Consider the following 15611-nt stretch of genomic DNA (forward strand, 5'->3'; position numbering starts at 1 on the left):
ATGAGGGTCTCCAACTCATATTCCGAATCCTTGACAAGGGTTCGGGCCGCCACTAATCAAGTCTACTTACTTAATTAGGAAAGCGGCCCCGATAGAACCGACTCCGAACCGCTGTTGACGAGTAATAATATCAAATCCCAAGTATAATCATAGCATATTTACGTTTGGCTTTTATCTGTGGCCCCCAGTCATCCAACCTCTCATATCCCATAATAAAACTTGCATCACATACTAAACTGCCACCATACTATTCAAGTTAAAAACAAAATGTCGTTTTTGACATTGAACAACTTTCAAAGTAGTATTACCCGCGATGTAATACTTGTTGCATTAGGACTGGTGCGTGGCCCATGAACCTAAATCTCCCAAGCGAGCGCTGACAATCTCAAGATATCGTTATTTGTTCTCGTATTCCGACCTCTCTATAACGTTTTCCTCCACCCGCTTTCGAAATACCCTGGGCCGAAGCTCTTTTCTGCGTCATCGATCCCATACGGCCTCTGTACTTTGAACCCATCCCGCTCCCTATGTCGCTCAAAAACCCTAATACTAATTCTCTTTACAAACAAAGGGTACATGTCAGGAAAATGGCACAACAAAATTCGCCAGCTGCACGAACAATACGGGCCGGTCATCCGCATCGGACCTGACGAACTCTCCTACGCCACACCGGACGCCTGGGATGACATTTACGGACGCTACGTCCCGGCGCGGCGGAAAGAAAACCCAAAGCCCGCGTGGTACTGCTCCCCCGACGCGCACGACATGGTTGGGGCGAACCTGGGCGACCACGGTAGGATGCGCAAGGTCATGGGCCCCGGCTTCACGTACGGTGCCATGTGCAGGCAGGAGCCGCTGATCAGGGAGCACGTGGACCTGTTCCTGTCGCGGCTGCACGAGCTGGCGGACGGGGACGGCGCCGTGGTCAACATGCTCGACTGGTTCACGTACTGCACGTTTGACCTGATCGGAGACCTGGCCTTCGGCGAGCCCTTTGGTTGTTTGAAAAACAGCATGCTCCACCCCTGGCTGCAGCTCGTCTTTGCAAACATCTACGTCACGCACATCCTGATGCTCTGCAAGCGTCTGCCGGTTTTTTGCGTCTTCCTGCCCATCAAGACGACGGTCCAGCTCTACCGCGACTTCAAGCGGCACGTCGTCCTGCTCCGGGAGGTTGTCGACCGCCGCATCGCGCGCACCACGCAGCGAGACGACTTCATGGACGTCATGACGAGCAGCAGCAGCAAGAGTCTGTACATGACCAAGGAGGAGGTTTTCAAAAATGCAATCCTTCTGACCGGTGGCGGCGCCGAGACCACGAGTGGCAGCCTGACGGGCATGGCTTACCACCTGGCCACGAGACCCGATGTCAAGGCCAAGGTGGTGACGGAGCTGCGGGAGGTGTTCAAGACCGAGGAAGATATCAACATGCGCAGCGTGGCGGCGCTGGATTACACCGGGGCGTTTATCGAGGAGGCAATGCGGTATTATCCCCCTGGTCCGAATGCCATGTGGAGAATTACACCGGAAGGGGGGAACACAATTCTAGGGGAAACTATTCCAGAGAAGGTTGAGCTTTTTCTTTTCTTTTTTTTTTCTCTCGTTTTGTTTTTCCAAACCACTAACCAGACGGGACTCCGGCATAGACTGTATTGGGAATACCGCACCGCGTGCTATACCGATCCTCACGCTACTGGTACAAGGCTGATGAGTTCCACCCGGAGCGATGGCTGCCTGAGGGCCGGCGGCCGGTCGAGTTTGATAGTGATCGGCGGGATGGGTTCCAACCGTTCTCGTACGGACCTCGAGCCTGTATTGCCAAAAAGTTGGTTTTCTTTTTGTTTCTTTCCTCTTGGTCACACGATACATGACATGTTACAACTATGAAGAGTTGACGCTAATATGGGGGCGACTTGATATAGTCTTGCTTACGCCGAAATGCGCTATATACTCGCCCGGTTTCTTTGGCACTTTGATGTTGAAATCACAGAGGAGAGCAAGGGCTGGATGGATAACCAAAAGGCTTATTTGGTATGGGATAAACCCGGGTTGTGGTTAAAGTTAAAGGCTTTGGATGTGGATTCGAAAGCCCAGTAAGTGCTATTATATCGGCATGAGTGTGAGCATGGTTCAAGCGGATATTTTAGAGTTCAAGGATTTTTTGTTGCCGATATAACTTTTGAGAATTACTGAGTCCTTTTACTTTGAACATGACAAAGAAATCATGTCTGGCCAAGTTTCTACTGTACCTTATTTACGAATCTTTTTGCACGATTCTTTTTTTTAAGTGGATTAGACAGTATTATGGCACACATGTTTCTAAAATTGTCCAAAATATTCTCAAAGGATGTTAAAAGACATTTAATAGATCCATTGACCAACTGAATGTTGTTTTTTTTAATAACGGAAAGAATTGGTTAGAATTACATACCTCTTTAACTATCTAACAACAAGTATTCTAATATCCTTCTATCTTCTACCCGGTATAGCTCCACACGTAACTCGTTGTTCAATTAATGACTTGAACGCATAAACCCTCTATTCCAACACAAGGATTAAAATTACACCTAGGCTTTACAAAGCCTTCCCTCCCCATCCGTGACCCAATCCTCACTACCCACAGCTGTAAAGGCATAAAAGATACCCTCTGGATCCCACGTATTCTTGATCTCCCGCAGGCGACCATAGTTACCGCCGTAGAACGCATCCTGCCACTTTTTCACATCAGCGGCGGGGTAGACCAGAGGGTCAGCTTCGTTCAGATACGCGCCGGACCCGGGAGTGGCATCGACAAAGCTCTTGTGCACGACGTCGGCCAGCTGCGTCCGGCGCGCCAGCATCTCGGCCTCGGGGATGGTCCAGTTGTAGTTGGAGAACTCGAGGCATATGGCGACGGCGTCGCGCCAAAAGGGCGCCACGGCGTTGTCGGCGTGCCGCAGCGACGGCGAGGACACGGAGATGCCCATGCATCCGAATTGCCAGTCCGCGCCCTTGTCCAGGCGCATCGAGGTCAGCATCGACTGCACGATGGGCTTCGGGTCCGACCCGGCACCGCGTGGGACCAGGCGGCTGTTGAACAGGGGCGAGCCCAGGTACGGTCCGACCGGCAGCGGCCCGTACATTTTGTCGTAGTGCGCAAAGTACGAAGGAGCCGTGTAGGTGTTGAAAGTGTACGGCACACTCAGGCTTTCCAGTGTAGAAAGATATGGCTTGTAAACGGCAGCCAGGCCTTGGGCGGTTTGATTGGATGCCGTCGTGTTGAAGACCAGAAACCCGCCGTCGTAAAGGTTGAAGGCCGGCGCCGCGCCCGTGTCCACCAAGGTTGGCAGGAACTTCCACCATGCCTCGAGTGCAGCTTCGTAGCTTTCGTTGCTCTTGGAGGCGCTGGCATTGAAGCTCAACGTGGCGGCGGCAAGGGGCGCATCTTGGTGCAGCCTCGTCGTCATGCTCAAAGCCACAGCGAAAGTGCCAGCGCCGCCGCCCGTCATTGCCCAGTACAGATCAGCATTCTCCTGGGGTGTGGCAACCAAGTGCCGACCGTCGGCCGTGACAACCTCCCACTCGAGTACGTTATCGGCAGCAAGCCCGTAGACGTTATTCAGGGCTCCATGGCCGCCACCGGCGCTGTAACCACCGGCGATACCGACGGTTGGGCAGTCACCCGAGACAATGCGGTAGTTTTGCTTGGACACGGCCATGAGGACCTCTGCGCCGCTAAGACCAACCCCGATCTTGACTGCTGGCCCTGTGTAGGACTGGCTGGTGTAAGCTGGGATGATGCTAAGGTTGCGGAGGTTGCGAGTCCATAAGGAAAGGGCGCCCTTGCCCGTGGATTTGCCGAGGAAACTAGGCCTTGATTTTAGTTTCATTACTTTGTATTTTATCAAACTGGTTCATCTTGACTTACTCATGACCGGTGTTCTTGATGACCAGTCGGACATTCTCACTGCGCGCAAACTTGATCGCCGTCATGACATCGTCGGCACGTGAAACATTTACCATGTAGCTAGCATAGTTACCCAGCTTGCAGGTATTGTTGAGGTTATAGAACGGACTGCAAGAACCATTCTGATACCAAGGGTTCATGATATCGACGGGAGAATCAATAGCTGTGAGCGGAGAGTCCCACGTCTTCGTCAGCGACTCGCACGCCGTGGCGTTCTGCGCGAGAATGGAGTAGCCCCCTGGATGGCAGATGGCTGCTTGTGGAATGCTGGCAATCAACCTGCCGTTCAGGGTCTCGTTGAGCGTATTCCATGTTGTTTGGCTTGGCCAGGCGGAGTCTCCAGGGATGGGCTTGCAGCTGGCGAGGAGGTTTGTTTCAGCAGGAAGGGCATTTGTTGGTTGTGTGAAAGAAAGAGCCACAAGTAGCAATGAGAGAGACATGTTTGGCAATGATCTATGCTGATGATTGGGGATAGATTGCGTCTGTGGGATGAAGCACTTGGCAATGTGGTTGCAAAGGGCGTGCTGTACTTAACCAGCGCTATTTCTTGTGATTCAGGAGCTTGTGCAAGGGGATCCTCCGAATGGAATCCAAACAAACTTACACATCAGCAAAACAAACGAAATGAATAATGAGATTCGCCTGCCTCGGGAATAGCCGCTTTGCCACCAAATAATTCGGAATTTGACTCGACTCGGAAATCGGCATTGCTTACCCTTTTGAGCCAGCCACGGACCATTCGTTATACCAATTCGTAGGCTGTTTCGAGTGGGGAACCTTACGATCCGAAACTATATCTTACCGCTCAGCTTCGGCACTTGTACAAATGACCCCGTAATAGCAAACATAGCCCAATAATGGCGGGGCTAATCAATCTTTTTCTCAATCATCGTTTGATTACACTCGTAAAGCCCACGGCTACCACCATAATCACCAGTCAAGCCACAGTCAGACGTTTTCATTCACATACAGCAAGCATGTCTCCAAACGCTCCAGCCCGCCCCAAGACAGGCAAACAGTCTTTCTCCTCGCAATGGACGCAAATGTACCCGCCCAAACCCACCTACACGGAAGCCTCGGTCCCAGACTTATCAGGCAAAGTCTGCATCGTGACAGGTGCCTCTTCAGGTGTGGGGAAAGAGACGGCGCGCATCATTTACTCCAAGAACGGGCGTGTATACGTGGCGGCTCGCTCCGAAGCAAAGGCAAAGCAGGCCATTGCCGATATCCAAGCGTCGGCGCCGGGGTCTGTCGGCAGTTGCGTGTTCCTCCATTTGGACCTCGCCGACTTTGATAGTGTGAAGAGGGCTGCCGAGGAGTTCTTGTCCAAGGAGCACCGGTTGGATGTGTTGGTCAACAATGCCGCCACCCAAGCGCTGAAAGATGCCGACGGGACCAACACCAAGACCAAGCAGGGCCACGAGGTGCACCTAGGTGTGAACGTGCTCGCGCCGTTCCTCTTCACCCAGCTCCTGACCCCACTGATCAAGGAGACTGCCAGTCAGTCCACCCCAGGCAGTGTGCGCGTCGTCTGGGTGTCGTCCATGGGCACCGAGACGATCGGCGAGCTGTCCCGCGGTATATCGCAGTCTTATGTCGATTATTGGCCCTTGATGTCCCCGCTCGAGCGCTACGGGCTGTCCAAGGCCGGCAACTGGCTCCACGGCGTGGAGATGGCCCGACGCCTCAAGGACGCCGGCGTGATGAGCATGCCCATCAACCCCGGTCATTTGGACTCGGAGCTGTACCGAGAAGGCGGGACCCTGTTCAAGGCTGCTCTCAAGACGTTGGCGCTATATCCGACTGTGTATGGAGCATACGTGGAGTTGTTTGCAGCCTTTTCTGATGAGCTTACTTTGAAGGATTCTGGAGCTTGGGGTGAGTTAAAGTTTTCTTTTCTTTTCTTCATGTCAAGACTTAGCGTGATGCTAACGGCAGTGAAATGGCAGTGGTTCCCTGGGGCAGGCTGTACCCCATACGCTCGGATTTGATGGATGCTACCAAGTCCAAGGAGGAAGGCGGGAATGGGCACGCTGCCGAATATTGGGATTGGTGCACAGAACAAGTCAAGGAATTTTTGTGATACCTTCGTAGTTTGGTTTATTGTATCTAAGAATGGCTGCTAACTATCCAATACAACTTTGATGTGTGCGCACCAGAAAATAATGGCTTTGTGTGCTTACTTCCTGAGTCCTGACTCGTTATGATTTTGCTCTTGTTCAACCAACTATGTAGATGAGGCTTGCCCAGAGCCCGGAATAGACACTACCAACTTCTCTCCTCTAACCTCTCCATTCTTCAGCATTTCCAACCCCTTAATCACACCTCCAAGACCACCCTGCACCTCCCTGACCTTCATCGTCCGCAAAGCTCCTGCATCCAAGGCTCCCTGCAACTCCTTTGCCCAGTTCTCGGCGACTTTATGCAGCTTCCAATTCGCCTTTCTTGAATAAACCTCGTGCCCCAGCTCAACATCAACACCCATTCCCTCGAATCCCATTACAACCTTTAGCTTAATCGCGCGACGCGTGATCCACGTGTCCGGAACGGCTTCCAAACATGCCAATCTACCACCCGTCCTCGCCAAAATGGAGAAGCAAACCGCGACGGACTCTGCGTCGGTGATGCAGTCAAGCACGTGTTTGATAGGCTTTCCATCTGCGAGGGTTTTAATATCTGCCGCGCATGTCGGGGAAAGATAGGATGCAGTGCCGGATGCGCCCAGGGAAAGGAGAAGAGGAGACGAGGCCGGCGAGCAAACTGCTATGGGCTTGTAGCCCGCCCTACATGAAATATTACAGTTAGCGAATAATACACGTTGGGTGACCTAACCGCACTGCGAAAGTTGAGTATCACGTATCACCTACAGTTTAAGCATTTGCACGGCCATAATCCCCGTAGCTGTCCCGCCCCCATACACCACAACTGGCACATCCTTCTCACAGGGGCTGCTCGGTAAGCCCTCCAATCCCAACGCCTCACTATCCGCCATGGCCAGCGCGGCCGTCCCCCAACCGATCCCGCCAAGAGCAGCACCCTGCAAGTCGCTCATCCCCTCGGGCACAATCAGCAAATGCCGGGAATCCGCAACCACGTGTTGGGCAAACGCGCCATTGTACGGATTGTCTTTGCGGTAGGGAAAATCGGCTCCGCACACACGGGTACCGAGAGGGTGGATAGAAGACGGGCCAGATTCGACGACGACACCGCAAAAGTCGCAACCGACGGTAGTGTTTGGCATTGGGAAATGCGTCACCATCTTGTGGTCCGTTGGATTAAGGCCCACTGCCTTAACTTGGATCAAAACATGGTATGGGGTTGGAAGAGGGGGCAGTGGTCTGTCGTGGGCTACTGTCAAAGGTAGTAAGCCAGCGTCGCTCGACTCGCACTGTATCACGGCAGCTTGCAGTATAGGTGCCATTTTGATATCGATGCGTGATGTGGTGAAATCCTTTTGGTATGTAACAATGAGACAAGATGCTACTAAACGTTGATTATTCAGAATTGTTAACCAGTGATGATAAGCCTTTGCCAAAGCGGTTATTACCTGATATAATAAGACTCGGTCCATTGACTCAAGCCCACCATGCCAGGGGCGTATCGGTGCCAAATTAGGAAACCGACTGCGACTTAGTTCCGAGTGGGAGTTGGGCCGAAGGACATCATCCCCAATACCCGTGCACATCGAGACTCGTTAACATCTAGTCAGAATCTGAAGAGTTTACATACCAAGAGTAATGAAAAAAAATCACATCAAAAAGAAGAGCCAAGTGCCTCCAACCAACCTGCATCCCTAGCCCCATCAAAATGACTGCTCAACATTCTGTCTTTACCTGCTATTTTGCCTTTTACTTGGGCGTGGTGACGCACATCACTTACTTCAATCGCGGCGCACATCACACTCGTGGAAAGAAATATCTACAAACCCTCCTGTTCTCCCCCTTAATCCCAACTCTAATAATCCACTACAGTACGTCAACACCATGGTTCCAAGCTTTCTTCACCGGCTTGAGCCTGCTCTCGTCATTCCTGTGTGGGATTTTCTTCAGCCTGTTGGCCTACCGTTTCTTCCTGCACCCCTTACACACCTTCCCAGGCCCGCGCTTGGCTCGATTCAGTGACCTGTGGCTGAGTGTGCAGCTGCGGCGCCACGACATGCACAAACTCAGCGTCGAGCTGATGGAAAAACACGGCCCTTTTGTAAGAATTGGGCCGAGCACCCTGATGCTGACGCACCCGCTTGCCGTACCGGCACTACACGGCGTCGACTCCAAATGTACCAAGGCATCCATGTACGATTTTGAACAGCCAAACCGGGGCATCGCTACGCTCGACCGTGCCGTGCACGACAAGCGCCGCAGGGTTTGGAGCCGCGGGTTCGGCGACAAATCGCTCCGGGGTTACGAAACACGTATACATGTTTTTATCGAGCAGCTTTTGGATCGGCTGTCTTGTGCGCAAAAGAACGCCCAGCCGGTCGACGCGACGCTCGAAACGCTGCACTTCTCCTTTGACGTCATGGGCGACCTGGGCCTCGGCCAGGCCTTTGGCATGTTGCAGCATGGCCGGCGCCACCCTGCCGTCGCTCAATTGATCCAGGGGATGGAGATAATGGGTCTGCGGCTGCCGACATGGCTGCTGCGGCTCATCGTCGATGTCGCTCAGTCGCTTGTGCCGACCGAGGCCAGTACGGGCTTTCTTAGCTTCTGTTACGACAAGTTGGACGTCTTGATGAAAGATGCTAAACGGTTCGAGCGGCCTACCCTTATGGCGTCATTGTTGGCCCATTACGAATCACTCCCCGAGGCGGAAAGAGATTTGTCAGTTGTGCGAAACGATTGTAGATTTATTATCATTGCCGGCAGCGATACCGTAGCTGCCACCCTGGCTTTCATCTTCTTCTACCTGGCCCGGTACCCAGAGCACGTGGAGAAGCTGCGTGCCGAACTAGCCCTCCTCGACAATAGTGACGGCTTCTTCAACCACAGGGACCTCCAAAACTGCGCTCATTTCAACGCCGTGATCGACGAGACGCTGCGACTGCACCCGCCCGCATCCACCATCATGCGGCAAACCCCTCCTGGGGGGATTAAGGTTGCTGGAGTGCATATTCCCGGGGATATTACTGTGTTTTCTTCGCAGTATGCCATTGGGCGGAGCGAAGCGGCGTACGAGGCCGCCGCCGAATTTATTCCAGAGCGGTGGACGACACGGCCGGACATGGTGAAAGATGGACGTGGGTTTGCGCCTTTCTCCATGGGTAAGGTCTTTTGCTTTTTTATTCTTATATTGTTATCTTGCTTGGGGAAACACGTCTTTTTATTAATACAACCTTTCCTTTCATAGGCCATTACAGCTGTATAGGCAAACCCCTCGCTCTTATGGAAATGCGCATGTGCGTGGCCGAAGTCATTTCACGATATAATTTGCGTTTTGCGGATGGGTTTAACCCTGATGTGTTCATGGATGAAGTGAAGGATTGCATGTCATGGCACTTGAACGAGCTGCCACTTATTTTCGACGCTGTTTAGCATGAGTAAAAAGAAATGCGGATCCCGGGACCTTGAATAGATTAGTGCTTTGCCAGCCTTCCTAGCCCGGCTACTCATGTGTCCAAAGTACTCTCCTACCAATAATGGCTTAATCAGTTGGTTGCAAGTGAACGGTTCGTGCAAGCATGCTTAGCGCGGCAAAGCTGACTAAGTTCAATGTATTTCTTTTGCAACCCGCGTGCTGAAACCAATTTATTGTACGGAAACTACGTCTCGGCAGGGGGACGATATTCAAGTAAAACGACGGATCTGTCTATAGCCCGTACATATACACACGCCATAGCTAGCCCAGGATTCTTTCGCTCGTTTTAGCAGAGCCCTCACAAGCTCGATATATTCAGAGGTCGGCCAACTGAGGAAATCCTACATTTACTAAACATTGTATCGAGCAATTAACAAGATACCAACCATCGAGTCCTGGTAAAGCTAGCGACGCTCTGTCTACGCATACAGGTAGTAGGTTAGTCATTCTGAATGTCTGTTGTGGTCTTTTAGTGGTTGGATAGTTGACAGTGATACTCAGCAGTTGGATCTCGTTTCCTGTAGCCGTTTTACGGGGCGTAATCATCGCAAGTTTTTGGAATCCCGGTCTCGGATCATCCAAACGCTTTCCGGAGCCGTAAACCGTGCTGAGCAACAGGTATTCCGCCCCTCTGTTTGTTCCCCATTGCAAACCAGTCCGATATGCAGACCGGTGCGGCTTTGTTGGAAGCTCTTGAGTATATCCTTCTAACCAGGGTCCCAGGTGCTCATAGGGACCACGATTCTTTTCCTAACCAAGACAGCGCCAATACCTAACCCTTTGACATCACAATCATTCACTCGGCCAACTATAAAGTAAACACTCCAGAGCTGGCACCTGGCTGTCTCAGGTGGCTTTGTTGCGACGAAGGACCAGTAGAATGCGTTCCCATAAATAATTCTCAATCAGTGCGTTTCGGAGCCGAAGGTGCCTACTCGTTTGCGCGAACAGACGTTGGATAGGCAGTCGAAACTTGGAGAAATAGGAGATATATGCAATCTCCAATTGCCTCGAATATCCTCAACGATGAACACAATCATCTCTTCGAACATACCACAAAATTCCATTCCTTGAAGAAAACAAAATTCATTTGTAACGAGACACTCATCTACCGTTGCGTAAACTGTTCCAATTCAGGCATACTTAAGAGGCCTGCCATGATGTTTCTTTTCAGCCTCAGGGCACTGCTCGTCCACAGGCTGCGAGAGATAGCCATACAGCGTGGGCGTGTCCACACCATCCAGATATCCAAGTGTGACAGCCAGAACTGGCTGTAAAGGTTAACACACACACACCCAATCAGAGCGAAAAGCTCTTGGCTACGAGCCCAAATCTCTCAGTGCATTAGCCAAGACTAGCTGGAAAGAACATCTACACCACCCAAGGCACGAGAGGTAAAAGGTTTACACAAGTTGTGGAAGCGGTTATACCATACAAGCTGGCATACATGGTTGAACACAATAAATGTATTGAATGGTGAAGGCCAAAACTGCATTTTGATGGCAGAGAAGAGCCCGCTACCGCAACTACTCAGCTTTCAACTCCACCACTGGCCTTTGCCGAGTGAAAATGCCCTATAATCCACTGCAAAAATGCGATTATGTTAGCAGAACACTTCGCTCGGCCTTGAAGAAGAACATATTTGAAGAGTTGCCGGTCAGATGCTGACAAAATAAATTACGCCTCGTTCAGCAAGTGTTCGGTACCGTAGGCCTATGTAGTATTATAAACTTCATTCAGCGGCTGAGTAGCTAAATTGGGGCACTTGCAGCTACTTTAAGGTACTTTTGGTGTGTGTGATTAAAGTCAAAAGTGTACGGTCGCAGCTTATTTTGTCGCCAAATCCGGATCTTCCTCCATCTTGTCAAGTAGATTCAGGTAGCATTAGGCCGTTTCTACATGTCAAAGATTCAATGGCCGTATTGTAAGCGGAAGATATACTTGCTCCAGATTGCATGGCGTGAATAGTCCTCACAGCTCGCTTGAGCCTTGTTGCTTGGCAATCTGGGATGTATGAAGTAGCTTTTTGTAGCCAATGTCGGATATGGTTTACGATCTGGGTGGCTTGGTTGTTCTAGCTGGTTTGTGTTTTCCATTTGGCAGTTGCTTTATAGCTGGTTACTGGCGAATTCATACTACTTTCCACATGGGAATTAGGCATAAGGTTGTCATGAGAGCCGGAGCCTGAATATATACTGCGTCAAATTCTCATTCTCTGGAAGTATACTCGGTAAACGTCCTATGATTCGGCCCTTGCCATCTTCGTGCCCCGGTAAATCCTGGAGCCAGCATCATGTCTGGAGACATTGCCCAAATAGGCGGCCAGTGGCACTCGAAATATGCTAACTTTAAAAACCAGGTACATTTGCCAAACGCAGTATGTTTTTCTGAAACCACGGCCAATATACCTGGGTAAGGTATTGGGCAATGCGACGCAGCCCCCAAATAATGGCATAAATGCCGTGGGCAGTTTCCGTGCTGCCCAGAGGGCAATCTATCCACTGAACCACTTCCCCAGTATTATTGCGAATCGTTGCCGAGAATTCCCATTTGTGTCCGACAATGTAAATCCCTGGAAGAAAGGATAGTCCTGCCAACGTTGAAATATGACCATCAATCTTGGTTGAGGCCAAAAGCTGCAGCATGTTCCAATGTGCGTATTGCCAAACAGCCAGCTGCCTCTGTGCCTCTTCGCTATCGCCGCTCGGACGCTTGATTTCGATACTCAGCGCGATGGGGGATTGTGACAGAGGTTGGTAGTCCGTGTGGTTAATAGTCTTGAAAGGCTGAAGCCTTTGTATCATGCGTAGGGAATCTGTGACTGTTGCTCCGTTATCGATGTTGGAGTCGACGCCAGATGTTCTTGTGGCGATAGAAGGGGAGGTAAATTCGTTTCTTTGTGGGGTCCACGATGGGTCGATCGCAAGGCAAATGTCAACCATCTTGCCGCTGGCGTAGGCTGGAGGCAGCAAATCCCTGTCAAAAACTCTCGCCGACGTACTATAAACAGCGGATACCAAAAGTTAGTCTCGACTTCAAGCTCTCGATAGGCAGCAGGGAAGTAGGCAGTAATTACCAAGGCACCCGAATTAGCTGTTCGTCATCCGGTATCGCTAATTCAAGCAGGGGGAAAACAACCCCCGCAGTCCAAGCCGCTTCGTCATAAGACGCCTCGGCATATTTACCAGCTCGTTTTTGGATCTTGCAAACATCTTTGAAGGATGGGGACTCGGCTTCTTCTGAATCGCACGGAAGGAAATGCCAATCTTCGATGCTGTCCTCTGTACAGGGAATCTCCTCTCGCCGGGACCAAGAAATGATGCGCCTTCCTTTACTGGCTTGTGTAAGATCGCGGAGGACAATCTTTAAAGCCTCAGGGAGATCGTCAGGCTTCTTCGTGGAAAAAGACCTGGTGCGCAAGGACAGCCTCTCCATGGATTCCACCTCCCTCCTTCTTTTGGCCGGAGACGCGCGACTACGTTGGCTCGTTTTTGAGGATGTCGAGGGCAGCGATCCTCCTGCCGGGTATGGGTATGATCGTGAAGCCCGTGGAGTTTCTTGATCTTCGTCCATATGCGTGGCGGTGCGTTTTGCTGGCGTATCCATCGTGCCGACGGAGCTGGTGCTGTCTGGCGGCGGAGTCTGGAGATTCTGAACGCGTTTGCGTTTGCGGATCTGAGGCGGCGGGGGATAATCGTGCTGGGAGACCGCAGTGAGCCAAGCCAAAATATCTCGACTTCCCATATTAGGTGAAGACGGCGGGATGGTTTAGAGGTTTCGGGGGCTGCTGCATGGGCTTATGATGCTTTTTAGTATAGTTCGGTGTGGTGTTGGAATTGACGATTGATGCCAAATGATGACGCGAGTTGATTGTTGTTGCCTTAGCTTTTGGGTGGTTGCTCCAGTTACATGTGGCCCGTGCGCTGGATAAAAGAACCCCAAAGTTTTTGATCTAGACCACGTGGCCTAGTCTCAGTGCTAAGACAAGACCCCCTTGGAGTTTCAGGGTGGACCGGGCGCTTCATGTACCTTTCAGCCACATGGCTGTTAGACCAATCAGATCGGCCGAAAAGATCGCGCCCATTCTAAGTGATCTTTGGTTGAACCCACAGGTACAAACAAAGCCACGAATTGAGCCACGGCTCAATTAGTGGAGCTCGAGTTCAGGGATGAGCCCTAAGACTAGAGTACCATAGTATTGGTTTGGAGCTCCACTTCATTAGCGTGAAATACTATGGTGAAGGGACTGAGTTTTGTCCACTTTTCTTTTGGGAGCAGGCGAGCATAGACATATATAACAACAAAGCACCAGTTGGGCGTTTCGGGAAGGCCATCATAACTTACCTCGGCTTTTGATTGAAAAGAATATAAATTTCAAGGCCGTTAATGCCAAAGGACGGACGGCGCCGCACATGGCTTTTCCAGAGAACCATTTTTAGGCGGCCCAGCTGCTAATTGAAGAGGTCGCGAATTTATGGCCGCTGCCAAAAATAGATGGATACCTTATGTCCCAAACTGCATTTCTCAACAATATGACGCGAGGATGATCAGTTAGTTTACGCGGATCCTACTGGTCCCAGAACTTCAATTTCACTATAATAAACGAGTCGACCATTATTATAAAGGAAAGTTCTACACCTGTTTTCAAATATTAGAAGCCACGTGAAATTCGAAACAGTGTCGTACCATAACCCCCATATCTTTAGTCAAATCGCAGCAAACGCAGTTCAAGTCTTGGAAAATGTCGGAGGGACTATTTTTCCTTTCAGGGATCTACATTCTTGAATTCAAATAGGAATTCTCGGCAACCATGCCTAGCAAGGCTGGGGAAGTGGCTTGGTGGATAACCTGCCCTCTGTGTAACACAGAAAATGTCCATGGTGTTTGTTCATGGTCGTCATGGCCAAGGGGTTTGACTTTATCCGAAACCGGTTCAATGTTTTCTTTTTCTCGCCACAGCGCAAAAGTCTCGCTGAGAGAGAAGAGGAGGTGAATAATAATGTCCGCCGTCCAAGTCCACGACATAAATTGGTGGCAATATGATCAGTCAGGAGCCATGAAAGTCTCGAGGAGTAGGCCGGAGCCAACAAGCGATAGGTAGGTAGTTAGATGATATTTTCCTTTCCTAACCTTTCCAGCCCCGCGTTCGACCCCTTGGACTGATCAGCGCGTTCAAAGTTGTGTTCAGGTATGGGTGATGTCACGGATGGTGTCAGATACATCGTCTGAAGGATTTGTTGGGCTACGTCTTCATTAAGCCTTTCCCCAACAGAAAGTACCAGACACTGCTCTGACTGATTAAAGTGCGAACTCCAAAGAGACTGTCCAGAACTGAACCTGCCGCCGGAGGTTCCAACAAAATCTGGGCGCTCTTTTGGGTTTGGGCTACTTTGATTGCAGCCAGAGAATCACGGATAGCATGACTGGATGTGAATGTGCCAACCTTGCCCCGGTAGTGTACTTCGGGTGGAAGGCTGACAGAACTGAAAACCAGTTGAGCATTGGTGATGGTTCCTGAGAAATATATACAACTTCAGTACTTCTACAGTTAAGGGAACTACCATAACCATCTCGGCAAAGCACGTCGACTTTTGTACTTGCTACATAGATTAAGGCCTGCCAAAGCCCGAAAAGCTTGGGGGCCCGGCCCGGCCCATTGACCCATGGGACTGGAATAGGGGCCCGTAAAAGCCCATAGGTTTTCTTGGCGGGTTAATGGGGGCCCGCGGGCTCGCGGGCTTGGCCCGAATTGGGTAACCCGCGAATTTTATATAAGCTTAAAATTTACGAAAAAATTATTGGAAAAAATAAAATATTTATATATTTAATTAAATAAAATAACGCAAATTTTAAAAAATTATAACCATTTTTTATAATTATTTTATATTATATTAAATTATTAAATTAAAATAAAATATATTATTATTTTTTTTAAATATAATAATAAATTAAATTTTTTTTTTTTTTGGTCGGATTCGGCGTTATCGCCAAAAAATTCCTCGTTATTATTAAAAAATTTTTTAACGATATAAGGGGTAAAATTAAATAATTTAAACGGTAAAATATTTAATTCGTTTTTTTTTGGACCGGA

At 50.1% G+C, this 15611-nt stretch overlaps 6 protein-coding genes across 6 annotated transcripts; 3 read left to right on the forward strand and 3 right to left on the reverse strand.

Annotated features, from left to right (window-relative positions):
* Positions 1–576: 576 nt before the first annotated feature.
* PgNI_06556 (uncharacterized protein) lies at positions 577–2097 on the forward strand (the record flags this gene model as incomplete). Its single annotated transcript, XM_031126579.1, has 3 exons — positions 577–1569; positions 1647–1825; positions 1923–2097. 3 exons carry the CDS (start codon positions 577–579, stop codon positions 2095–2097), a joined length of 1347 nt encoding a protein of 448 aa, XP_030982793.1.
* A 470-nt stretch (positions 2098–2567) lies between these two features.
* Positions 2568–4386, reverse strand: PgNI_06557 (uncharacterized protein; the record flags this gene model as incomplete). Its single annotated transcript, XM_031126580.1, has 2 exons — positions 2568–3846; positions 3908–4386. The coding sequence occupies 2 exons, from the start codon at positions 4384–4386 to the stop codon at positions 2568–2570; spliced, it is 1758 nt and encodes a 585-aa protein (XP_030982792.1).
* A 537-nt stretch (positions 4387–4923) lies between these two features.
* PgNI_06558 (uncharacterized protein) lies at positions 4924–6097 on the forward strand (the record flags this gene model as incomplete). Its single annotated transcript, XM_031126581.1, has 2 exons — positions 4924–5824; positions 5896–6097. 2 exons carry the CDS (start codon positions 4924–4926, stop codon positions 6027–6029), a joined length of 1035 nt encoding a protein of 344 aa, XP_030982809.1. The 3' UTR covers positions 6030–6097.
* A 76-nt stretch (positions 6098–6173) lies between these two features.
* On the reverse strand, positions 6174–7367 carry PgNI_06559 (uncharacterized protein; the record flags this gene model as incomplete). Its single annotated transcript, XM_031126582.1, has 2 exons — positions 6174–6729; positions 6814–7367. The coding sequence occupies 2 exons, from the start codon at positions 7365–7367 to the stop codon at positions 6174–6176; spliced, it is 1110 nt and encodes a 369-aa protein (XP_030982808.1).
* A 734-nt stretch (positions 7368–8101) lies between these two features.
* PgNI_06560 (uncharacterized protein) lies at positions 8102–9505 on the forward strand (the record flags this gene model as incomplete). Its single annotated transcript, XM_031126583.1, has 2 exons — positions 8102–9206; positions 9293–9505. The coding sequence occupies 2 exons, from the start codon at positions 8102–8104 to the stop codon at positions 9475–9477; spliced, it is 1290 nt and encodes a 429-aa protein (XP_030981835.1). The 3' UTR covers positions 9478–9505.
* A 2363-nt stretch (positions 9506–11868) lies between these two features.
* PgNI_06561 (uncharacterized protein) lies at positions 11869–13264 on the reverse strand (the record flags this gene model as incomplete). Its single annotated transcript, XM_031126584.1, has 2 exons — positions 11869–12520; positions 12597–13264. The coding sequence occupies 2 exons, from the start codon at positions 13262–13264 to the stop codon at positions 11869–11871; spliced, it is 1320 nt and encodes a 439-aa protein (XP_030981838.1).
* Positions 13265–15611: the final 2347 nt, after the last annotated feature.

The sequence above is a fragment of the Pyricularia grisea genome, chromosome I (assembly GCF_004355905.1).
Source record: "Pyricularia grisea strain NI907 chromosome I, whole genome shotgun sequence".
NCBI classification, from domain to species: Eukaryota; Fungi; Ascomycota; class Sordariomycetes; order Magnaporthales; family Pyriculariaceae; genus Pyricularia; species Pyricularia grisea.